This window comes from Lissotriton helveticus, chromosome 1_2, assembly GCF_964261635.1.
Source record: "Lissotriton helveticus chromosome 1_2, aLisHel1.1, whole genome shotgun sequence".
Lineage (NCBI taxonomy): Eukaryota > Metazoa > Chordata > Amphibia > Caudata > Salamandridae > Lissotriton > Lissotriton helveticus.
The window spans coordinates 62,429,780-62,456,687 of record NC_136058.1 but is presented as its reverse complement, the minus strand read 5'-3'; the positions used below and the strand labels follow the sequence as shown (position 1 = coordinate 62,456,687).

The window sequence follows — 26,908 nt, the reverse complement described above, 5'->3', positions numbered from 1 at the left end:
AAGAGGGCATTGTCATAGTTCGGCCTGCTGCTGACCAGGGCTTGGGTGACCGTCCTTCTGGTTCCGGTGGGGAGCCATCTGTAGATCTTGCGAAGCATGCGGAGAGTGTTGAAGCAGGAGGAGGAGATGGCGTTGACTTGCAGGATCATTGATACTTTTGAGTCCAGGATGAAACCCAGATTGCGTGTGTGGTTGATGGGTGTCAGTGCAGCTCCCAGTGTGGCCGGCCACCAGGAGTCGTCCCAGGCAGAAGGGGTGGAGCCAAGTATGAGGACTTCCGTCTTGTCAGAGTTCAGTTTTAGGCAACTGTTCTTCATCCATTCTGCGACTGCCTTCATTCCTTCGTGGAGGTTGGTTTTGGCGGTAGTGGGGTCCTTGGTAAGGGAAAGTATCAGCTAGGTGTGGTCAGCATATGAGATGATGTTGAGGTTGTGCGATCGGACGATGTTGGCAAGCGGTGCTATGTAGACGTTAAAAAGGGTTGGGCTAAGGGATAATCCTTGGGGTACGCCATAGGTGATCTTGGTGGCTTCCGATTGGAATGGGGGAGGCAGACTCTCTGCGTTCTGCTGGTGAGGAAGGAGGTGGTCCAGTCCAGAGCTTTGTCGCGGATCCCTGCGTTGTGGCAGCTTGTGTGTAGGGTATAGTGGCAGACGGTGTTGAAGGCGGGCGAGAGGTCCCGGAGAATGAGTGCTGCGGTTTTGCCATTGTCCAGCAGGGTTGTGATGTTGTCGGTGGCAGAGATGAGGGCGGTTTCGGTGCTATGGTTGCTGTGGAATCCAGATTGGGATGCGTCCTGGATGTTGTTCTCCTCAAGGAAGCGGGTCAGTTGCATGTTGACTGTCTTCACGATGACTTTCGCAGGGAACAGGAGCAGGGAGATGGGTCGGACGTTCTTAAGGTCCTTTGAGTCTGCCTTGGGATTCTTGAGTAGGGCGTTGATCTCAGAGTGTTTCCAGCTCTCTGGGAAGGTGGCGGTCTCGAAGTAGCTGTTGATGATCTTCCCGAGTTGGAGTGCGATGATGGAGCTTGCTTTTTGAAGATGTGGTGAGGGCAGGGGTCTGATGGTGAGCCGGAGTGGATGGCGTTCATAATTTTGATGGTGTCATTGTTGTTGATGTGGTTCCAGGAGAGCAGGAGGCCGGTGTAGTTGGGGGGGTGGAGGGTCTGAAGTGTCGGCGGCTGTCTGTGGGGTCAGGGTGTTGAAGCTGTCGTGGATGTCTGCGATCTAGTGGTGGAAGAAGGTGGCTAGGGAGTCGCAGAGGTCTTGCGAAGGTGGGATGTCGTTCGAGCTGGGGTTGGCGAGCTCTTTCACGATGTTGAAGAGCTCTTTGCTGTTGTGCGCGTTGTTGTTGATGCGTTCCTTGAAGGAGGTCCTCTTGGTGGTTCGAATGAGTTGGGGTTGGTTGCGGCTGGCGATGCGGCCCAGTCAGCGCTTGCCTGTGGACTTCGAAGAAATTTTTTTTTTTAATAATCTGAGAAAGTATATTTCTGCGGGACAAGGCTGTAGGCATTGTCCTAGAAGGGAGCATCATCGTTGGGGAGCCGCCAGACAAAGTCACTGTGAAGATTTCAATGTTTGGACTTTTTTTTGGAAGTCAAAAATCTCCAGCGGGATGAGGCACGAGGTTGTAGCCGAAGACAGTTCCAGGAGATCAGATACCTCTTTTGTGAAGAACTGTTGAACAGGATTTGCTGCTGCGGAGAAGAACGTAGTGGACGCAGCCACAAAATCAGTTTGACGGTCAATGCACCCTGGGCGTATCGAGGAGCAGGTTGGTCCCAATCTTCTCGGAGCAGTTTTTATCCCAAGTTTTAGACTGTGCCTATTTCGCCTACAAAACCGTGGGGTTCAGTACTCACTGTGGCTAGGTCCAGGTGTGGGTTCAAGATGGTGGGAGTCTTTTATGTTCCCTCAGGCTCTGAACAGGAGGCCAGCAAACTAGCCCTTGGAGTTGCTCTAGTAGTTTTGGTGTTAGACCTGGCGCCCCTGTTGTGGTTCCCCCTGTCTTTCTGCCTCTACCACCTGTATTTTTGACTGTATGCTAGATTTTATTGTTGCTGGTGTGTGAACTCTGACTGCTGTTCAGTGCTCAAGTGCAAGTACTCCCTGTGTAAATTGTGATTATGTTTGGTTGTCCATGATTGGCATATTTGATTTACTGGTAAGTCCCTAGAAACGTGCATTGTGTGTGGCTAGAGCCTGTAAATCAAAAGCTACTAGTGGGCCTGCAGCACTGATTGTGCCACCCACATGAGTTGCCCTGCAAACATCTCTCAGGCCTGCCACTGCAGAGTCTGCAAGTGCAGTTTTAAAATTGCCATGTCGATATGGAAAGTTCCCCCACACATGACAGGCCCAAAGCTAACCTTGTATTACTTGTAAGACACCCCTAGGGTAGGCCCAAGGTAGCCCCATGGGCAGGGTGCAGTGTGTGTTAAATGTAGGACATGTACTGGTGTGTTTTACATGTCCTGTTAGGGAAATACTTTCTAATTTCGTTTTTCACTATTGCAAGGAGTATCTCTTCCATAGGTTATCATTGGATCTGCCTTGTAACATCTTACAAGTGTAACTTTCACTTGGGAAGAGATAAAGATTTGGAGTTTGGGTTCCCTGAGCACATACAAATTCAAAAACACATCTTTCTGTGAAGCTGGTTTTAAAATTGTGTGTTTGAAAATGCCACTTTTAGAAAGTGGGCAATTTTTCGCTTTACCATCCTGTGTCTCTGCCTGCCTGTGGAATCCATGTCTGATTTAGACTGACAGTTGGGCTGTTTGTTTATTCACTCTAGACAGTCACACAAAGGGAGCTGAGGTGTGTCCTGCATATTCTGACTGCCCATCACCAGACTGATGGGTCTTCCTGAGCCAGAGTGGTTGGAGGAGTTGGGACAGACACCTGAATAGGGTTGTATCTGTCCTCTCACAATGCTGTCTCCACCCCCCTGTAGTGTGTCTGGAGCCAGGCAGGCTGTGTGCACTACAACGACTATCCTTTGAAGTATGCCTACTACAAGGTGCAGAAAGAAGTACAAGGATTGTAACCTGCCCTTTTCAGAATATTTCTGGATTGAGGATTCTGCCAAGAAGAACACTTGAAGAGCTGTTAGGAGAGGTGCTGCCTCTTCTCTGTGTTGCTTTGCTGGGTTGGCCTGCAGCTGCTGCTTCTGTCTGAGCAGTGAAAGAACTGGACATTTCTTTCTGAAATTCTTCTTTCCAAGATCTCCAAGGGCTTGTGTGTGCTTGCCGCCTGTTGAAAGTCATAGGGGCATCAAAGACTTCATCTGCAGCTCCTCAGAACTGCCCTGCTGGGAGTTGCGACCTGTTTTGCTGCTTTAAGAGCTGAAAATCCAATTATCACCCTCCTGCGTTGATTTTCACACCACAAACTTGCGGTGAGGTTGAAAAACCAACGCATCACTGCAGTGTGGTCGAGAAATCAACGCAGTGACTGTTTGCGGCTGGAAGAACCACTGCATCCTAAGTCCAGACGTCTCCGACATCTGAAACCCCAGCACCAAATTCGATGCAAGCCTGCTGTGTGGCTGAAGGAGTCAACACATCACCTGCCTGAGGCTGGAAGAATCATCATGTTTAGTATGAAAACCATCACACCACTGAACAAAGTTTAATGGCCTCTCCTCCAACCTTTAACCCCTCCCCATCCATCCTGCACAACACCAGCATATTGTCAAGGGAGAGTGTAAAGCATAAAAATGGGGATGGGTCAGACAGCAGAACATGCAGTGCTGAATAGCAAGTCACAACAGGAATTGGTATACTGTCAAGATGTTAAAGTACAGCACCTGTTCTCTCTTGTTGTCATCCTTCTAAACAGGAAGCGAAACAGCATAGAATATAAAGAAGAAAAATTTCACAATCAAGATTAGTGAAAATCCTTTATTGCAAGTTCATGCTATATAGAAATGCGACAAAACCTTTAGCAAAATAGTTTGAGGAATACTACATGAGGAGGGCAAAACCACCACATTTATCTCTGTAATAGGTCTTCTCTATCACAATTTGCATGAAGTTGAACATATATGAACCTTGATACAAAGAAACCACAATGTTCTGGGTTACTCATTATCGCAAAAATGTGTGCATAGATTTTTAACATTTGGCTCATAGACACACATTTGTCCGACCTCTATTAATATGAATGCAATGAGGACATATATATACTATCTCCCTTTCAGGATAAGACATTGAATAATATTAATCTGGGCACAATCTCTGTGAGAATTGTTCTAGAAACAAGGTATTGTATGGATACTTGCAGAAGACAAATTAACCCAGAAAAAACGTTTTAGAACCGAAGGCTTGGGGAAGAATGGAAAAGGCCGAATGGAGAAGGCCAGAGTTTGGATTCTTTTGGGGAAATAACAAATCTTGATGTAGACTTCTGCATCTATGCTGGTGGTTGTGCAGAAACAGTAGGTGGTAACAAAGGTTGTGTCAGTGCATACAGTTTTGTCTGTGGGTTAAATTTGGTAGTATGCAAGAAACAGTATGTACAAATCAATATTGAAAGAAGGGACGATGCCTCTATTGACATTGACTTGAAATGTAATGAAACAATACGTTTGTATAGTGTTTCTGAAATACTATCTGCGGCTAATTGCTGATGCTAGTGTGTGGTGTATGGAGGAGTTTCTGTGTGCAGAAGGTCAAGAGGGAAGGAAACTCCTAGAGATGATTAGTAGGTTATTACATTCTGAGGAGGCCTACTCAGAAAATCTTCTACCACCTCTTTCTGTAAATTGCATTCTGGTAATGTTTAATAGTCTACTTTCCTTGACCGTAGTACTTCTAAGGGTGCACCTTTTAACAAATTGAATGAGGTATTTGCAGGCTTCACCTATCAAGCCTCTGAAGAGTAGTTTCATCCTTTTGAAGATTATCACCTTCTGGTCAGGCAAACTAGTTAAACACATTCCCACATCTGATAATTTCTTCAATAAAGTAGAGATAGACATCATCATCCTACACCTCTTGCAATTTGTGCACCTAATTCCGATAAAGGCAATGGGATTTCCTTCAAGCTGTGCCATCCACAAATGTGTATCTTTTATTTCAATTATTTTGTAAAGGAAATGATTTTGGTTGAGTTTAAAATTAGAAATGAAAAACAGCCAGAACAGTAATGAGTGAATAATTAATATGAAAAACATCAACAATTATATATTTAAATGTAATAATACCATGTTGTGAAAGTAAGGCTTGGTTTAAGCCATACTGTGCTATAGTTCTAACAATGCATAAGGAAAGGGCTACTATATAAACGGTGTGCAATCTATCAGAGAGTTTGCATGGCTTATGCTGCATCTTTTATTACAATATTGGATACCTGGAAGTACCTGAATGGAAACACAAACCATTGTTGGTATAATGGTTTGAAAAAGCTGGTCTTAAAGGGACATTGAAACACGTTAGTCAAGTATACGCCTGTGTAATTAATAGGATTATCCCTATTCTCAAATACATACATGAGCATTTTACATGTGTATGAAAAAATATGTATCTAAGATCAGCCTAGGGAATTCTGCCTGGCATTGAATAGGTTATCCTCTAATAGCTCTGCAGATACCAGGATTCAGTGCAAGGGGTATTTGCATACTTTCAGGTTCTGATTAACCCCTTCAGCGCGGCGGGAATTTTCGCGCTGTGCTGAAGGTTCTATTGAGCGGGCGGGGCCATGACGAAGTGGTTCCGTCATTAGCACAGCTCAACCGGCGCTCATGACGGAACCACTCCATCATGAGCACCGAAGGGTTTAACTCTGGACACAAACTCCGCTACACTGGCGGAGTTTGCGGATTTTTGCATACTCCCTGTTCTGCGGATAACATGAAGTTCCTGCAAAACCTCAGACTCCGCAGCGGAGCAGAGTTCAGCCCCAGACCCTCCCACCTCCACCCCCCTCAATAAATATTTATCAAATAAAAATGTCAATTAAGGTAAATAAAAGCACACCACAGAGAGGAGGAGGAGGGCAGCCCGGAGACGCCGCGATAAAGGTAAGTGTGCTTTTATTTATCTTAATTATAATTTTTATTTGATTAATATTTATTGAGGGAGTGGGAGGCACGGAGCTCCACAGAGTTTTTGCCCAACTCCGTAGAGCTCCGCGTAGAGCAACTCCGCCTGCTCCGCCCGGGGTAAGTTCTCATTCGGTGAGATATCAATGGTTTTTCGTAGTTGAGAATACACACTGCAATTGAATAGGAATAAACACTGAGCTGGAAAACTAATTAGCCAAAATCAAAATTGAAAGCATTAAGAACATCATGAATACTGCATGCTGTATGAAATTAGAAGTGATCTGATGTACCTTGTAAAGTACATTTTTCTTTTCTAAAAGGACAATTTGAGCTCTGGTTGTAAATTGATGTTAACCTGAATTCTGTTATTATTCAAGTAAATTGTTTACCTAGCTTTAGTGCCCTTATTGGTCACTTGTGTCCCTTGGACAGTCTATAGCAGTCATGCGGTACCAGCTTTGCAGTTATGGATGAATCTATTATTCAGTAGGCCCATTGTGTTTTCATTGCTTAACATGTTTTCCCTCTTTACAAATGTGTACAAACATTTTTAAAATAGAAGGCATGAGTAAACATTTTAAACATACTAGCTTAAAGTGGAAGGTCAAAAAGTTGTCCAAAAAGTTGAGTTTCTCATTTAACATCCCTAACGAGAGATGCAATCACCAGGACTACATACTTTGCTGGGGTTATGAACACCAATCTTGGCAGCAATTTAATACTTACGTGGACGTAGAATCCAGTTGTGGATATGCGTACATTTTACAAATAAGTTAATTTTTGGGTCTAGCCCCTTAGAACTACATTCAAAAAACAATTTGTCTGTACAATCCGGAAGCTATAAACACTTGTAAACAAAAAAAAATCAGAAGAAAGTTATAAACAATAAGGTAAACACTTTAGATGAGAGTTGTCCATAATATTGCACTTATAATGCTTTGGCTTTTAAATTCTTATGTTAACATATTAACAGGGATCAAAAATCACACCTGAAAAGCTAAAATCAATTAAAATACATATAGACCATTAATTCCAAAGTCATAACAATAAAATACAGTCTTCAATTAAAAGTTGTCTATAATATTGCACCCATAATGTTTTAACTTATAGAATTTTTGTGAACGGGTAAACAAAAGTATCACCAATACAGCAAAAAACAATTTAAAATGTATGAAAACTATTAATTCAAAAAGTCTTAACAATAGACTCAACCTCTTCCTTTGTAGCCACACCATATAAAAATAACGGCTGAGGGCTTAAACTACAAAAGGACTAGTGTCCATCACAGGATTCAGAAAGCAGTTTTATCATGTATCAGACACAGGGCCATGCCCTTCATGGCAGAGTAAACATAGGATAAACAATTAATAAATGTTCAACGTCAGTGCAAGTTATACAGAATGGAGATTTGGTTGAGTTATACTTACAATTATTAGTGAACTTTCTGACCAACAACGTACCCAGCCTAAATTTAATGTACCGTGTTCTTGCCTGGCAGGGTACCTTTGCATCCATGTAGTGTTCCTGGGAAGGTATATATTTATAAGACAGGAACTCATTTGGAAGTCTACCTAAATTAAAACCACTATGATAGAAATACATTTTGAAATTCCAAAATGCCTCTTTTACGATGGCCTTAGTACTTTTATTTATTAAAGCAGGGTCGCTCCAGTAATTGCCCAATCCTAAGGAACTGATTTAGATCTTTATGGCCTTAATGCCATCCCACCACATTGGCGGTCCCCAGTACTCAACCAAGTAGACGGTCTTTCGCTGGCCATATATAGATGCATGCAGGCTGACTCACCTTCCACACTGACAGAGTGTTTCCTGCCGTGGTCACGGCACACCGCTGCTGATACGGCCAACTTCAATGCTGGCAAATAGTACTCTGTCGCCCTCAGAGCGGTGGGTTCCCACTGAACAGGTTTAAATTTCACAGTTGTGCTGGCGGCCTCCCAGTGGCTATTCCCTGATGGAAGGAGTCCATTGTGGTACACGCTCCACAATGCACCCTCACTGTGGCCATTAGTTGGATACTAGTAGAACACACCTGATGTCCATTGGCTAAAGGGAAACACCTGCATGCCACACTATAAAAAACACTCTATTTAAGACCATGATCCTTTGGCATTCCACTGCACCACAACATTTTCTAGCAGACCTTTTGCCAATTAAGTAAGGCTATTTTGTTCCTTTTCCCTGTTTCTCGTCCCTTTATCTTCTTTCATTTATTACCTTGTGCTTAATTTTTTGTATTTATTCATATTTCATTGCACAATGCCAGGCCCCAAAAATTGTCATTTTACTGAGGGAAAATTGTCATTCATGGTGGATGAAATCATAAGAGTAGATCCGCAATTGTTTGGAATCTAAGTCAAAAATATACCCCTATCTCTGACTCTGAAAAGGCAAATGTGGGTCAGAATAGACAACAGAGTGAATGCTCTAGCTAACAACCTGCATACACAGGAGGAAATGATGAAGAGGTGGAATGACCTGAGAAGGAGGATGCATTTCCAGGCCTCCAACCATAACACGGAGGCCCAGAAGACTGGTGGGGATTTTCCCAGTCCCTGCTTTCAACTCGTGTCCTGGGAGGAGAATGTCTTGCAGAGCCTACATCCCGAAGGCTTGACGGGTACAGGAATACCTGATGGAATGGAGTCTGGTAAATTATACTTCACAAAGTTTCACTAAACATCAATGTCCTGTTTGTTCTCATCTCTGCGGTTGCCAATGCGTTCTGCACATATTTACCTAACACAGAAACCCCAAACTATCAGTATCAGATAAGTTGGATTGTTTGTGAGAATGTATTGTGTTGCATCTACCATTACAGGTGTCAATCTCCATTACATGTCACATGATGGTATGGTGCCTGTAAGTGTTACAACACCAAATAACCCATTACACATATGTGTGTCATATTGTAAACGTTTGTCCCATTCCAACTGCATCATTTTCACAGATATGTTCCACGAACCATTTTGAAAGTGTTGGAACGTTGTCTTTGAAATTACTACAACTACCATGATGACCTGTTCTGTTTTGTCAAAAGACTACTGCTATGTCATATTGCTCATTCTCTCTAGTCTAACAGATTCCAACATATGGCAACGTGTCATGTTAGGAACAATCCCTATTCAATACTCTCTTCTGAAAATGGTTTGTGTTGTTTTCTGACTGTTGTCCTGTTCTCACCCATTTGAATTGATGTCATGAGTTTCACCAATCAAACTGTGTTGACCCACAAATTGAAGGGTAGGATAATTACTAGGCTGAATATAAGTGTTAATTGTCAAAAAGTCACTCTGCACTGTTCGCATGAGGACTAATGCCAAACATCCATCCGAGTTGTGTAAATGTCTGTGTTGAAATCAGCTACACCTTGAAATTGTCAGTTACACATTTCACCCTTTACACTGTGTTGGGTTGAATGGTTGGGAGATGTTAGGTATACTTCCTAATCACTTCATAAACATTTCAGGACATCGTATTACCTGCTAATTTGAAGTTGTACTGTTTAAAATTGCTAAAAGGTAGGGTAATATGTTCAATACCACTGAAAGCTATCATCATAATAATCTTTACCTTTTTTATTCCTAAGTATCTATATTGTTCGTCTCAAAAGATTCGGACGTATAATATACACTTTTACTAATCAATATTTTCTCAATTTCTCAATAGGTCCAAATTCTAAACCACATGGCCAGGAATCTGCCACTGAAGAGACCTCCACTCCAGCCAGGGATCAAGCCTTCCTTGAGGGCAACACTCCTGGTAATATGGATGACGATGAGGATCATGGTCCATCTGGTCAGCATGGGCAGACTGCTCCAGTGACTCACTGGGCCCACACCGACACCGGCCACCCCAGTTGTAACACTTAAGCTAACCACATCCTTCAATTCCTGTGTTCCTACCACTATAACACTGATTGTGTTCCCCCCAGTCCTGGGTAATGTTGAGGTCACAGCACTACCAGCTCCAGGTCACTCAGGATCAAGTTGGATGAGGCACACTGGGCCAAGGGCACAGGGTAGTGGGGTTAGGGGTTGTGGGAGGGATTCTGTACGTCAGCAAAGTGAGGCCACTAGTGTCACTCTCACCCAGACCACCATAGACCAAGTCTTGGCAGCTTTGGGAGATGAAGCAGTTGCCTTGAAACCTCAATTATCATATGGAGGCTCACAACTCCATTGGCTCCATGACTGGGGTGCTGCAGAACATGTGCACCCATATGACCAGGGCTTTCCCAGCACAATCTACTCCTTCTTGTGGTCCTAAAACATCTGGCCCAATCTACATCTGCCACAGGAAGGGAGGCCCTGCCACCGGAAGCACCACCAATAGCCATCCCAGGCCCTGCAACTATGGATCTCCCCTCTCCGGGGGAGAGAACGTCTACCCAACTTATCTGGTGGTTGGGATAGCAAGATCTCTGCCATAACCAACAAGAAACCCCAAACCTAATTTCCTCAAGTGTGTGACTAGCATTCACTCTGTGTACTATTTCTGGACACATTTACCTTTCTGATGCCAGTCATAATTTGGACATTGGACTTCAAACAATGTTGACTCTTCAACTATGGATTCATTCACCATGACTGGTTTCTTCACTTTTCAGTTTGCTTTTCCATTTTCACCCTGTTTAATTGCTTCACATTTAGTTCAATAAACTCACAACTCAAAAACTCATAGACTGGTGTTGTATATCACAACTATATCAATGCATTTGTTTCCTTCCATCATAACTTTACAGTAACAAAAATCAAAGTATTGTGTAAACAAAGATAATTTGCAAGTAGGTAATGCTTTTCTCAAGTTCCCAACCACAACTCTTACTATATTTATTTAATTTGACCAATAATTGTCTGTCAATATTTTCTCTAACAGAACAATCAATACATAACAATAATACTGTCACTTTTCATATGTTCAGTTCCAGACCTTGCCAACATGGAAAAAGGGGATATATGCAAAACATTTAGATTGAATAGACAAAGTATCATTGGCTCATGTCATCAGCTGGAGCCAGATTTTTTGGTTCATATAAAGAATCCCACATCAATAAAGCCAATGGACAAAAACATGACAGTACTACATTGTATAGACACATGATCATTCCAATCCACTGTTCCAGTATCTGGTGGATTGTCACAACCAAGTTTCAGTGGAGTGCCACAAGACGTATGTCCTACAATGATGAGATGCATCAACAGCTGCATGCCCTGTACACACAATGAGGATTTGGCCAGTGTTAAGGGAGAATAGCATGATTTGGTTCAACCACTATATGTGGTTTGAGGTAATGATGGCACACATATTACCTTAGTGCCAACACATGACTGAGAACCCCTAGACGTCCAATGTAATCTTCCAATCTTCCATTCAATCACAGAGCAAGTTGCCTTGGTACATAATTTGTCTGTGTCCGTCTTTCTCAGGATCCACCTCTGTTACCTTTGTACTTTAAAACAGCACCATATACCTGCAAATGTCACAACTCTGAAATGTCCAAATTAGGATTACATGGTGAAGGAACCCAACACATATCACAACTTAAAGATTACTAATCAAACATATAACAATGGGCACATTACAAAGTCAACTTCTGGAGGACAGTTTCACACAACAATCAGGGATAAACAATGTAACTGAACTCAGTAGTCAATGTGTCAACACTCTGATCAACAAACACCTTTGGCTTGAATTTCCCTGAACTTGCCCTTTCTAACAAATTACCACCACATACGTCTCTCATCATCACATCAATAGCTGGTATAATGGTAAAAATGATAACATGTAAAGATGTACTTACACTCATGAGAAGAAGTTGTTAATGATATCTTCACGTTAGTCAACTCCTCTCTCTTCACCTCTATCATCTTCAATTGGCATTCCAGAATCTTACCCGGTGACTCTTAATGGTCTCCATCCTCTGTGATGTAAGGGATGTTCCGTCACAGGGCTCTCTTGTGGAGCATGCAACAGGCCATGGTGGTTTGGCCCACCTTATCAGATGACTAGAGGAGGGCTCTTTCAGTTTTGTCCAGACAACTAAATCTTGCCCTTAGGAGCCCAAAAGCCCGATCCACAGGCGCTGTGTTCTTCCATGGGCCTCATTGAAGCGCACGTCTCCTGGCATTGCTGGATTCCTCAGCAGTGGCAACAACCATGGTTGGGTGGTACAAGCTAGGTCTCCAAAACGGAAGGCAAAAAAGTGCCAAAAGAAGTAACACAATTTCAGATTATTCAACTAGAAAATATCCAAAGAATATTATGAAATATTGTACTGATCAACAAGCTAAGCCCTCTCAGATCCAAGCTGTGACATTTGCAGTGGTAAAGGGGCTATTCTGTAGTACAAAGGAATCATGGCAGAGCAGGAGAAATGCACACAGATGCTTGTGATGTACAAATCCAGTAAGCAGATAACTTGCATGTTGATTGAATGGAAGTGTTTCCGATTCTGGTAGACCTGTTCTCTGGTGTGTGGTGGCACTAAGGCAATATGTGTGACATCAATTGCTCCAACCACATGTGGTAGGCGGCTCAAACCATAAATGTTCCCCTTCATATTGGCTAAATCCTGCTGCTGTGGAACATGGATGAAGCTGTTGCTGGGTCTCACTGAAGATATAACTTCTTGTAGCATACCACTGAAAGGTGGTTGTGACATGCCACCAGAAACTGCCACAGTGTTTTTGAAGGATCCTGTGGCCTGAAAAAATGAAGTACTGCCATGAATTAGACAATTGGTGTAATAGATGTGGGATTTCTGTTGTGAGGCTAAATATCTGGCTCCAGCTGATGACATAAATCCAGTATAGTTTGCCTATTCAATCTGAACGTCTTGATTATATCTCTTTTTTTCATGGTGGGAAGGTCTAGAAATGGAAGGTACACCTGAGGCTGTTGTCTTCTCACTTTCTTTCCAAAGGTTCATATGTCTTCATTGTTAAAACATTTTCCACATTAACATATTTGATATTTACCACTAAATTCATGTAGTTGTACAAAATATACACGGTTTTACTACATATGTTGTCCTTTATTCTTCACAAATGCCATAGCCTAATAAAAATGGAAAATAAAAAAGTGTAAATAATACACTTGAAATGTATTAGTTACACATTCGTTTTTTCAAAATTTCTTCCTCCAAAATACAGTCAACTGAGGTGTAAAAAATACTGGGCTAATATTGCATTTCAACACAGTAAAGCACTATGTATAAATGTTTATTTTTTAAAGAATGAGTGTCCATTTAAGTTTTAATATGTAAATAAACTCAGGACCACCGGTGTGACTCCAAGGGCTAGTTGGCTGACCTCCTGGTCAAAATCTCAGGAGTGTGAAAGGTTCCAACCACCTTGAAACCAGCACCTGGACTTTTTCGGCTGTGAGTCCTACCCCCTAAGTGGTGCCACCTTTAGTCCTGTACCCTTGGAAGTGGGCCCGAAGGTGCTGTGACAGCCCAGGTGTTGTCCTGTGGGCAGAACGGACACAGCATGACACATCTCCTCATAGCTCTACTGAGGAATTGCCGCTGCGTGATGCATCACACACGCTGAACCTCTCATCGCACCCTGCAGCCTCCTTGGAACCGCTGCTCAGAATCACCGCTGTGAGATGCATCCTATACGTGGGCTATTGCAACTTTCGCAAGCCAGTATTTAAGGTACTTTGTTCAGCGGGTCTAACTTGGTCCCTGTATCCAACCTGCACTCCATCATGGTCAGGCTGAATTTGTGACTTTGTCTTTGTCTAGATAACCACATCGGCTGCTTTGTGCTTTAGGGCAATATTTTTACTTAAAACTTTGAAATCACATATCTCTGGTTCTAGTGATTGGGTTTTTTGTTGTTTTGATCTAAATTAGTTTATTACATCTTACTCTATTTTTCTAAATTTGTGTGGAATTGTATTGTGTTTTGTACTGCATACATTCTTTACGCATTGTCTATAAGTTAAGCCTGATTGCTTTTACGTCAAGTTACCAGAATATTTTTAAGTTGAAGGAGGGTTAAGCTTGACATCTAACACCTAAAAATGATTGGAAATTTTCTGATTTCCTTAACTATGCAATTCCACGTGCTGCACACATATCTGAGACATGACACAGGCCTTGTCCTAATTAACATGAAAGTCACTTGCCCTTCTTCTTTCTAGTGTGAGAACAGAAACTGAAAATGACTTGTATTATTCCATACCTGGCATCAGGGGACTACTATTTTCTTCTTTCAGCACTCCATCTGAGTGCATGCATTTTCTTGCTCTCTGTCCAGTGTGCTTCCCCCCTTCACTTCCCTCCCTGTGATACACCAACTCTGCCACTCACCAATTGTTTTCCTGTTTTCCTCCTCTCCCTACTTCATTATCACTTTAGTTGTTTTATGAAAGTGTCACATAGCTGCATATTGCCTTCTGGCCACTCACTTGCCCATCGTTACTCCACAGCCCAAGCTACTCATCCTTTTCTAGTGCCTATTACTTCTTCTGTTTAGTGCTCATGTGCTCACTTGCCAGTCCCTAAACCTTCCCTTTTCTACATGTTAGTTACCCCTAAAGTCAGCCCAAGGGCAGGGTGCATTATATGTAAAATGTAGGACTTGCCCTGATGTGTGAGGCATGTCCTGATAGTGAACTACAGTCATTTTCGTTTTTCACTGTTGCAAGGCTACCTGTCCCCATAGGCCAGAATGGGCAGTTTAATTATAACATTTTATAATCCTACCTGACCCAGGGAACATGGTAGAAAGTCGGATTTAGTATGCCTGAGCTCAGAATGATAAAATACATATTTTAGTAAAGTTGGTTTCAACCTTCTGAGTTTGAAAATACCACTTTCAGAAAGTGGGTATTTTTGTTACCTAACCATCCAGCCTGCCTCTGCTAGTTTGTGTATTGCATGTCTGGTTTGTGAGTGACAGGGGCTGGGGAGACTCCAGGAAACAGGATGAGTCAGCACATGGCTGAATAGACCTATCTGCCTGTAGACTGGTGGGATGAGTAGCACCTGGGCCTGAATAGGGCTGTGCCTGCCTTCTACAATGCTGGCTCCACCTCCTGTGCTGTGTCTGAGGACCCTGGCCCACCTGACAAAGGAAGAAGGTGTGCACTGGCAGAATGCACCCAGAACTGGTTTGAACTAGGTACAGGGCCCTCTGCCTTCAGAGAACAAAGGATTTTGCAGTATTAATATTGCGTCCCAGATCTTTAGATCACTTCTGGAACAACAAGACAAACCTTTGCCAGGGAGAAGAACCAAGGAAGCTGTAGGAGTTTGAACTGCCCCTCTGCCAGTGTGCTGTTTGTTGGGTTGGCCTGCAGTGATGTCTTCATTGCCAAGGAAAGGAGAAGAAACTTTTAAGGAACTTTCATCATCTTGCAGAATAATTCTCCAAGGGCTTGAATTTGTGTTTGCATCCTGCTGAAGTCTCAGGGCCACAATACTTCACTGCCAACTCCCCTCTGAATTTCATTGCTGGGAATTCTGTCTGCAGACGCCTGCGTGTCGCTGAGAGCTGGAAGTGCGACTCAACGAGAAGAAGCGTGTCGCCGTCGCAGCTGTTGCTGTCGCATGGCCGGAGAAGGGTGTCACCGCCACAGAGGATGCCGCCGCATCACCAGGGAAGCATGTCTCCGTCGCAGCTGTTTGCCATCGCATCACTGGAGAAGCGTGTCGCCACCGCAAGAGTCGCCATCGTATCACCGGAGAAGCGTGTCGCAGGGCCTGTCGCGGCTCCAAAGTTAGTGTTTGCCGCACAGCCGTCCGGTGTTCACGCATCGTCTTCACGTCGTCGCATCGCATCAAGGGCACCATCTTATCGCACCGGATTGTCAAATCGCATCGAGGTGCTATCTTGCTGCGTCGTAACCGGAGCGCAGTACAAGAATCAACGCATCACCTCCTCTCCAGTAAGAAACAGACGCATCCCCTACTCTGCGACAGCATTGAGGTGTGACACATCACCTCCCCCTAAGCAAGACACCAATGCATCACCCTCCCTGCAAACCTTTTGTTCGTCTTGCGTTACGCATCCAAGGTACTTATGTGAGAAACGTGTTGCATTTATCATCAACTTGAAATATTTGTGGTCTTGTGTTAAGTCAATATAAAGAATACTTATTTTTATAAAACCTGTGTGGTGTCCATCTGCAGTGTTTTCACTGTATTACTGTATGTGTTCACAAATGCTTAACACAATGCCTCTAAGATAAGCCTGTCTCCTCATGCCAAGCTACCAAGGGGGTGAGCAGGGGTTATCCAGGAGTGTACTCCCCTTTCCCTCACTAGAAGCAAGGGTCCCTATTTGGTCAAAGGTACCTACATCTGCCAACTAGAGACCCCCAGTTCTAACAGTGTCACTGTACACGTTTTTGCTGTTCACCATGTCTGAGTGTAGATTTGCACCATGGTGCATAGTTACATGACTCCACCCACTCAATTTAGGTGGTAGAGTGTGCTAGTATAGTGGAAGTTATTGAAGTTTATTAGACTTGAGAAACATTTTCAAAGCATTTCAATGTAAATTGTACATGTAAATAGAGTTTGTGTGTTTAACTTTAAGCTAGAACTAATAAATTAAATGTTGCAGCAGATTAACAAATCAAATGAAATGTGTAAAATAATAAGCTATTTTAAATATATTAATACATTTAGAAATATCTTCTTAAGCAATAATTAAAATAAATTCCCAATCTCAATAACATGTTTATTTTTAGTTATTTATTTATTCCCTACTTGGTGTCGCCCCTCTTCTTTGCTGAATTCATATTTTGTGGGCTTTAGGACACTTTACCACTTCTGACCAGTGCAAAAGTGATTTATATCTATCCTTCACATATGGTAAAATTGGCCTACACCTAATTTGACATTTAATTTACTTGTAAGACCATTGTAAAAGGCACTTCCTGTACCCAGGGCCTATAAATGAAATGCTAATAGTGTGCTGCAATACTCATTGTGCCATCCACTAAAGTAGCCTTTTAAACATGCCTCCAGCCTGTCATTGCAGCCTGTACTGAAGTTTGTGAATTACTTCGAGAAAGTGTGCGTATGGTAGTTGTGGACATAATGAGCCATCCTGGTAGGATGAGTAGAATGGGCTGCACTTAGTCTTCTAAGGGTTTTGCTTCCAGCACATTCAGAGGAGCCTGATACCAGGCCTGCATTACCTTTTTTCATCCCAGGCAGTTTGGAGCATTGACTAGAGGAGGGAGAAGATCTTTCCAGAACCAGTCATCACCAGATATAAATGAATATATTGGACCTCTAGAGCTGCTCTTTGGAACACTATTGGACCTGTGGAAGATTCAGAAGAAAGACTGCCCTGCTGCCAGAGAACTGTCCCTTTACTTGAAGGACGGCCCTTCTGTCAGAAGAATGAAGACTGGATTTGCTTGCCTTCATCATAGACAACCCAGAATGACTCCAAGGGTGAGTTGACTGGCCTACTGTTTGAGTTACAGGACAGAACAAGCTTCAGTGGCATTCCTTAGCCCTGCCGCTGGCCTTTGCTGAAGTGAGTCTTGATCCCCAAGAAGTGCCCCCAGGTCCAGTATGTTTTGCTGGCTTCAGTGAAAGCTTCTCCAAAGGAAAAAATCCTGAGGTTAGACTCCTCGCAACTGTAACCATGCCATTTCGAATGAAACTCTGTCGCCCACGACGTACGCCATTGCGAAGCTCCAGTGAAACCTGCTGTTTGCACCAGCAGCAACCGTCCATGACGACTGGCAACACGAAACCTGCACATCGTACAACAGCAACAGCCCATGATGACTGCCACTGCAAAGCTCTAGCATCGAATGGATCTTCACGCTACAGCAACAACCGTCTGCGACTCTCATCCTGTTCTTCGTGCTGAATGCCTTGTGTCCTCATTCAATGTGAAAAGAACTCTTTATGCTAGACTTGAGTAGGTAACTCTTTCGATGGACTAACCTGGTCTCTGCATCTGACCTGCGCTCCACAGCGGTGAGGGCTGAACTTGTGATTTTCCCCTGGTCTAGTGCGACCATATGACCAAGAGTGCCACTTTGTCCTTTTGGTGCTATTTTTACTGAAGACTTACAAATGTAATATCTCCAGTTCTAGTAATTGGATTTTTGTGATTCTGTACTTTATTTATTTATTAAAATTCCCTATGTCTCTCAATGACTTGGAATTTTTCTTGTGCTGTGCTTTCACTTTATTACTGTCTTGTTCTGCATAAATACTTTACAGATTGCCTCTAAAGTTGAACTTAACTGCCAGAGAGTTAAGTACAGGTTAATTTAGTGACTTGTGTGGGGCTTGCACCCCCCTCAACAAATAACCCTATTGTTCACTATAGGTTGTCCAGTTAATATTGAAGCTGAAATGAAAAGTGCAGGACCAGAGGGTGCAGGACGATCACACATTTTAGTGAGAAAGGAAGATATTCAGAAATGTGAAAGGTTTTACAAAGATTCATAATTTTTTTAACTAATTTTCTAACCACAGGAATTTGTATTTTACTTAGTGTATGAAAAATGCGCACGTCTTGCATGGAGAAGAGGCATACGTGTGTTTTTAACCGTTTCTTTTGACAGCGGCAAATCACGCGTGTTTGGGTAGACCCGTTTTGTGAATAACTTGGATAAGATTAATTTGCAAATAATAGCAGTCATAAGTAGAACTGGTGATTTGGTAAATCGGTGCCTGAATTACCATTGTTAACAGAAAATATTTCATATGCGAAATATGCAGCGTGTGTTCATTTATCTCGTTTAAATCTTGGATGGGGGTTTTGCAATTTTAGAACCCTTGTGTCTTATTTGTCGAAGTTGCGTGTTACGCAAATTATTTTATTGTGCATAGAAACATTTAAATTGGCAAAATAGTGGAAATTAGGGCAGAGGAAGAAAATGCCTTAGGGCGCGCAAAAGGAAGGTGATTTAAGCAATGCGTGGAAAGATAAATCATGGTAAAATTGCATTCTGCACGGACATCTGTGACAGATTTTCAGGCGTTTATTGCACTGCAATGAGCATCAAATTTGTGATTGTGAACATTTATAGCCCGTTCACCTTTGCGTTATGTAAACAGGCAAATGCATGGATTCTTAAAAAAACATCAGTTTTACATAACATGTTCTTAAGCCAAGAATTACATACTAACAAAGGAAAGCGATTGTTTCAACGACAGGTATCAAAATGCACATACAAAGAATTTTACAAAAGTGGAATGTTGAACACCGGGCACAAAGGATGCAAGTAAATATTCTTTCAAAATGTGCAGTACAGCAAATAATGGAACGACAATTAATGTAACCATCAGGCTTGTGAATGAAGCAGCAACGCATTATCCTACCAGGAAACAAGCCCTATATCAAAAATATAGAAGGAAAAGTAGAACAAAAATGGACCAGACAGTACCTCATATGCAGTTCGAACACTAACTGGAGAAAACTGAATGTGCAGGCATTGTCTTATCTGAAATTAACTCAAATATAGCCAGTGAACATGCGCATAAGATGCAGATCCACAAGAAGCCCACGATCACTAGGAATCCATCCTATGAAATACCAGGGACCAGGCATACATGCAAAAGCTAAAATGTATGAAACAGATCAGCAGAACAACAGTGTAAATGATAAATAATGGTAACCAGCTCAAAAGGAGTACCGGGGGGAAATGAGCATCAAATTGAAACTGATACACACCTCTTTTTATTATTCTGCTGGACCATTTCATAATAGACAACCATGTCTCCTCCTCCAAACATATGATTTCAATAAACATCTGGGACAGTGAGATCACAAAGCTCAAATCACCTATTGGATGAAGACCAACTGTCTGACAGTGAACACCGATAAAACTGGAGTTGTGATCTTCAGCGAGAGAACATTACTTTGGGACTTCACCTGGTGACCAATAGAGCTAAGACCGACACAGGCCCACCACCCATGACAAGAACCTCCGGATCATCAACAAGAGCAACCTCAACATGACTGACCAAGTCAACTCCATTACTGACGCATGCTTTCATACCCTGAAGATGCTGAGAAAGTTTTTCAATGGTTCCCAATCAGCATGCAGAAAATCGTCAGACAACCTCTTGCCACAACCAATCTGGACTACAGGAACACCTTGTATGCTGGGATCAACTAAAAACTAACCATGAGGCTGCAGATCATTCAGAACTCAGCAGTCAGAATCACTCTGAACCTCTCAATCCGCATTCACATACAGCTTACTTGAAGAAGCTCCACTGGCTTGCCATTCACAAATGAGCACAATTCAGACTCCGCAACACACTTTCAGGGCACTACATAACACAGGCCCAACATACCGCAACAATCACTTTTGTTTTCACAAACCTTCCAAACACCTCCACTTGTCTGGCCTCCTACTAACACACATTCAACCCATACGAAAAACAAGATCCAGCGGTCAAACCCTCTTCTGCATCACTCCTAATCTGTGGAAACATCTGCATCACACATAAAAGCCTGAACCTCACTTCCTGAATTCCACAAAAAGCTGAACACCCTGGATTTTAGTGTAGTCCAGCTAAACCTTAGGTTTGGCTATACTCACACTTATTTGGCAACAGGATACCCTCTCAGTTGATTGTATGCTCTACAAATCTGCATACCATATTTTCCATAAAGTAAAGTAGGGAAACTGCTGCAGAGTGCTACCTAGTATGGTGGCAAATTACTGAAATACAAGGGCCTAAAAGTACCCTTTCTATTGAATGGGATCGAGCCAGCTGGCAGAATTCTGTTTTGGTTGGAATACTGAAAAACCTTGCACTATTAGTATGGCAAGTAATGTATTTCATGGCTGATCTACTTTCCATGCACTTCAGTTCTGTATTGAGTTCTATAAATCTGCAATTCTTTACATATCACTTTCAGCAGACCTACATGATAATAATTCCCTGTTAAAGCACATGCTGACAATGTAAATACCTTAGAAATAAAATGGGAGCGAAGAAAAGGTTTTCCAGTGCAAAGCCTGTACCTAAAGTCAGATTGTACAAGACCCCTGTAGGGCATACTGCCATCCACGCATTTTGTCAAACACTTGTGAACATTATTAATACTTGCATATCTCATCTCCACTGTGTTCCGCACCTAAATATGTGATCAATGATCTGCACCGTAAGAATTTGCCATACACTCAAAGTATTGCAATTTATTATTTAGTTTATAAATTATTTTCTCATATGCTGCCATAGAATGCATATCATCTAACTATCGCTTAAATGTTTGTAGTGTTGTTGATTTCCAATGCCTCAATACGCCCACCTTTGCTACTACCAAAGACATGGACATCCATTACTTGATGTCAAAGGGTAATGGGGATAATGCTAATGTATCATGTAAAAAGGCAAGTCTTGCTGTCAGATGTGTGGCCATCTTACTGGCAGTTGTGTGGTCTCACTTGTCTTTGAAGTAGTTTCCATGTAGTACCCCATAAATGGGACAGATCAAGCCACTTCCAGAAAATATGTATAATGTCATTATCCTGAGCATCACAAGCAAACATTTGGATTCTCAAGTCATGTTTGCTCTGTGTAATGTTTCTGGAGACAAATGACACTGAACTAAACTTCAGTTTGGCTTCTCTCAATGTCATGATCTGCCTGTATTCCACTCATCATCTGCAATAAATGTTCCCAGCCTCCATTCCCACCTGCCTCTGAAAGATATAGCATTAGTCCATGAATAATATTATCAATAAGAATCTAGTTGATCCTAGATACTGTGCCTCTATAATCCTTCCTTGTCCTAAGGTAATGTAGCAGGGGATCCAACGCAACAGTATGTGGTGGAGCAGGTATGGTACTCCAAAGACTGTAGTACATTTGAAAATACCTCCAATGTTTTGACGGTGGTATGTTTAGGTTTAGGGAATCTATAGATTGCATGGCTACCCAAAGGCATCCCAGAGCTAAAACAGGTAAGGAGACTATCTTGTGCAAAGGTTAGGGAAACAGTCATGTTTTAAGAACCTTTTTAAATGACTGTTCGTTTCCAATCAATCGTAGCTCTGGGTCCATACTGTTCCAGAGTTTGGGCAGCCCACCTAGATCTCTTGATTCTAGTAGTGTTCATCAGAAAATTCGACCCTGATCTGAGACAGCGGCGAGGTGACTAGTGGTAGATCAGAGTTCCTAACATTGCAGGCCTCTACCATATATGGCTCTATGATCCAAGCAGAGGGACTTGAATTTAATCCTGGCCTGAACCAGAAGCCACTGTAGCTCCCTCAAGGATGCTCTTACTGACTGGTGCCTAAGTATCTTAGGAAGCAGTCTAGCTCCTGCAGTCTGTTCCACTAGTAGCCTGTCAGTGACATATTTGGGGGAGCCAAGGTATAACGAGTGCCATAGTCAAGTCTCGAAATTACGCTTCTTACTTTACTATGAGGCAGTCGTAAGCATTTCTGTTACAATGGAGGCAGTGATCCTCTGACAAATCTTTCTTCGCTGATAGGAGGTGTGGAAATCAGGGAGACCAAACTCCACGTTAACTGTGCAATGAGGACCAATTATTGACAGCCAACTCACAAATTTGAAATCAAATTTAGAAAGACCACTCTCAAAGCCATGTTGTAGAAATAAAGAATATCACCTAGAAGACCCAACCTCTAAAGCAGTTAAGTCGAGTGAGGATTATGCAAACGAAACGCTCCGCGATAGCAACAGAGAATAAAAGAAGCTCTGTTTAAATGGAAGAACCAACAGGGCTCAATAAAAGACTCAGACAGATTTAGACTAATTTGGTTATTGTTAAAGACTCAAATTTTATTAAAATAAGCAATTTCTTAAGGATGTTGGTCAAAAATATCACAACAGCAATAAAGCACCAAACATTTGGACACATCTTTATCAAGTGGTTATAAAGTTCTGTTTGCAGAGTTTCAGATTCCTACTGCTAGGAGGATGTTTCAAATTTCTAACAGATCAGGTCCTATGAAACAAGGGTAGAGGTTAAGACTAAAAATCTATTAGGGGTGAGTCCATTAGCTTAAATCTAAGAATATAAGTTTAACTGAAAAATAGAAATGGTTTGGCAAATGAGGTCTCAGTACATCAGTTACCGATAGTAACAGCGTCAAACAGTCTAAAGTAAAACATCAAGTAGGAAAAATCAGAATGGCTGTTGTTTCTCCTTCTTTGGGTTTTCTACTTTTATAAAAACCTTTAGCAATGTCCAGTGTCATGGCATCACACCACCATAAAAAAGGCATTCAAATATCCATAGTTACATAGTGCTTCCTTAAAGCATTTCTAAAATCAGGATGGTTTCCCATTTTAGTCATGAAAAATAAAAATCTTTGAGTCCTCACAGGTCTAACATTGGTGGAAAAGAAATACAAAGTTGTAACTTATAGCCAAAGCTGAAATTCTATTCCCACAGGAATACTTCACGTTGAACGTTGAAGAATGATTCAAGAATGTCAGAGTGTAGTCATGTACAGGACACATAAGTAGCATTTCACTTGTATAGAACAATCGAATGTATTACAACAGGGGAATGGTTAGCACTAGAGAAAAAGCTTTTAAAGAAGGCCTTTAAGTTAGTAGTTCATGTTTAAATAAATGAGCTATAAACCAATGTCAAATATAATGAAATCAAATCAATTCAAATGTAGAATATATACAGTTTCACAAATTTTTATTACATAGAAATAGCTCAAGTTAGAAATGGCCTACTACCACAAAAAATTGCGATATTTATATAATTCATACAAATTCATACAACATTTGTTTTTAATATTTCATAAAACATAGATTCTCTAGTATCATATTATGAAATATCAAGCTTGTACTTCATTCCTACACATTTTTGCACCCAATTTTCTAAATGGTGCATTCTCATGAAAAATACTAGGACATTTCACATAGCATTCACAATTTTCATTAGTATCAGTCAATAAGCAACATATGCATTACATATTCATTGTCACAACTCATTTAGGTCGGTTTTCCTTATCTCGCATTTTAAAGTATGCTTTTATGATGCTCCTACTACACTTGTCTCTGTTTCATGTGTCACTTTTTCTAACATGTGCAACGTGTACTTTCAACCTTTTGTGTCTTCTGTGTATAAACATGTTGTGTATTATGATTTTTAAAATCATGCTGCATCAGTATTCATGGATTTTAGAGGGTGTTCAGGGGTTTTACATCCTCAGAATCTGGCAGAAGTCTTGTTGTTATCATGTGTAATGCAAACAGTGTTGATATTTTTACTTTCGTTTATGCCTTTCTCCAGCTTGCATGCTGCAAATTTTTCAACAATGGTGGAATATTTGGTATCTAGCTTTATTTATGTGAATCATTAACCATGTGAAATTCATATTTAGAGTTAAGAAATTAGAAAAAAAATTTACTTATGGAAGTGGATCTTCCCCTTCCCAATTTTTCAACTTTATCAATATATCTCTTTCGCCTAAAATGCTACACCTCTCTTTCTTCCAAATAATACACATTATTTTGACAACTCTATATTAAAGAATATTCTCATAAATGAATATAAGTTACCTTATTATATGCACCTGCTTTGCAGTTCTTGTAGAGATAGATTGTAGTTGCTTGCAACTCTAAATAGGAGGATGAATGCCTTCCAGTGCATGTTCAATATTCCATCAATACATGTAGAGACTGGAGTGGCAGACTGTTGCAACCTTTTTTCTGTTTATTGATGATAATAATATGGTCGTAATGTGGGGAAAGATTTCCATGGGCAAATGTAGCTGATTTGTTAATTGAAACACTTTTCAAGTCTTGCAAAATTGTTCAGTAAACAATAGCAGGGTCCAAAGGCTGGTATTCTTTCACATTTGCCAATAATGAGTTTGGTTGCTTGAGCTTAAAGAAATAGCAGATGTGATCAAAAAATATTTTCTAAGAAGCAAATATTGATGGTAGCATTGCAACAGTAGTGTTTTATTAATTAGAATTCTTTATCCACATTAGTAGCAACAATTTGTCCAGAGTTTGAGAAGGCTGCAGGACCTACAGTCTCATTGCCGCTTTGGACCTTGCACATTATATTTTGCTTCTGTTTTAGGGGGTAACTTAAGTCAAATGCATGTTACTTAAATTAAGCTTGCACAATACAAGCTCAATATTTACACAGAAAGTATGCTCACGTTCCTCCCCTTTCCTCCAGATGTTAACAAGTATCTGAAACACACTCTGTGAGACAGTAGGTGTCAAAGAGGCTCGCCCTAGCTAAAAGACATCAAGCTATAGCCATTATATATGGAAAAGCCTTCTGCATCACTGGGTCAGTTTCTGCCTGATATCCTACTGCCACTCCTATTTCATGGGGGGAGTTGGGCCCCCTCAACCGTCTAAGGCCTGCTATCAATTTCTGCCTTTGACAGTACTGTCACTCTGTCAAGCTCAGCCTCAGCCACTGTGCTGGTCCACAGTAATTAATGAAACTCTTATCATCTTTAGACCCCACCTAGGATAGAGATAACTCTAGCCTGAGCACAAAGGCCTCTCAGCAAGTGAATATGACTGTCATGGCCAACAAGCTCACGTGGTTCATCCTGCCTCCTAGGTCAGGCTTCTATCCCTAAGGGAGGACCAGCTTGTCAAATAGGAGCACAACCAATAGAGGCCACTGACAGCTTTCAGTGTCAGGAAACAGACACCTAACCACCCCCTGACAGGGGGATGCTCCAATCCAAGCTGGCAAATAACCACTCACTTGCTCTTGATGTCTCTTTGGCCTCTTAGTTTTCCCAGAGTGAGGGCTACAATCACAGGCTGCAGACACCTTCTATTCACCCTCACTTCTGCCATCTCAGGGTCTGTGCCCTTAGATATGCCTTCCACTCCAAAACATCTAAGGTGGGCACTCAAGGGTAACAAACACTTTCTGTGACTTGTAGGAGTCAGTTTGGCCAAGGTCTCCTGTTTCTTGTCTCCTGTTGCTGTGACAATGCAGACTACACCTCCAAGCCATATATGACCTCGCCAGTGTCAGTTTAGTGGTCTTCTCTTTTCAAGACATGTAACCAAGGTCCCTCTGGTCTTCTCACTGTGGATATCATCCACCTCCTAGCCCTTTGCTTACTTTTGTGTGAACATCCTTCTTTTATTGCTGAATTTTATTGATGGTGTTAGGCTCTGCACAGCTATCCAGTGCCCTGTATATGTGTTCTGAACCCTATGCATGTACATATTGGCTAATCCCTGATTGGCTCACTTAACTTTCATATAAGTATCTTGTAAAATGTTCACCTATGTCATAGTAAGCAGTGGCGGCTCCTCCATTTGGGCATGGGGCATCGCCTCACTGCTTTCCTGCAGTGCGACAAGCAGAAACCATGTTATGCTTCTCGCACTGTGAGAAAGTAGAAGTGCCTGTAGTGCATAATTGGGGGCAGTCGGTGGGTGGTCCTGCTGGAGGGCAGGGGGAGTGGCTTGCCCACTTTTGTGGGCCCCGACTGTTTGGTCGGCCCCCGGGCCGACCAAAGCAGTCATGCGCACTCTCCATTTTCTCTATGTAGGCTTCATGCAGCCTATATAGAGAAAATGGCCTCCCTACAGGCCTTACCAATCACAACGATGCCATTGCAGAGTTGTGATTGGCTATGGGGGGGGGGAGGGAGGCTGCCTAAAATGCACCAGGAGCTGAGAGCAGCAGGAGCTGAGGCGGTGGCGCGTGATGTGGCATGCGGAGGGACTGGAAGGCAAGTTTTTGTATTTTTAACTGTCCCGCTTCTCGCCCCCCCATCCGTCCGTCTTGCCGGCTGCAACTGAAGGTACATTTTTGTATTTTTAACTGTCCCACTTTTCCCCCTCCACCCGCCCGTCTTGTCGGCTGCAGCTGATCAGTTGCACTAATGTGTGA

At 42.1% G+C, this 26,908-nt stretch overlaps 1 protein-coding gene across 2 annotated transcripts in view; it reads left to right on the top strand.

Annotated features, from left to right (window-relative positions):
• LRRC7 (leucine rich repeat containing 7) overlaps positions 1-26,908 on the top strand; it is a 2,053,453-nt gene that overhangs the window by 1,067,423 nt on the left and 959,122 nt on the right. The window contains exon 9 of one of the 2 annotated variants that reach the window (XM_078668795.1): positions 9,741-10,732. The exons of the other annotated variant lie outside the window; for it this stretch is intronic. Coding sequence (XP_078524921.1) covers positions 9,741-9,753 — 13 coding nt within the window. The 3' untranslated portion in view covers positions 9,754-10,732. Of the gene's footprint in view, positions 1-9,740; positions 10,733-26,908 lie in introns of those variants that run through there. 2 annotated transcript variants of the gene reach the window in all.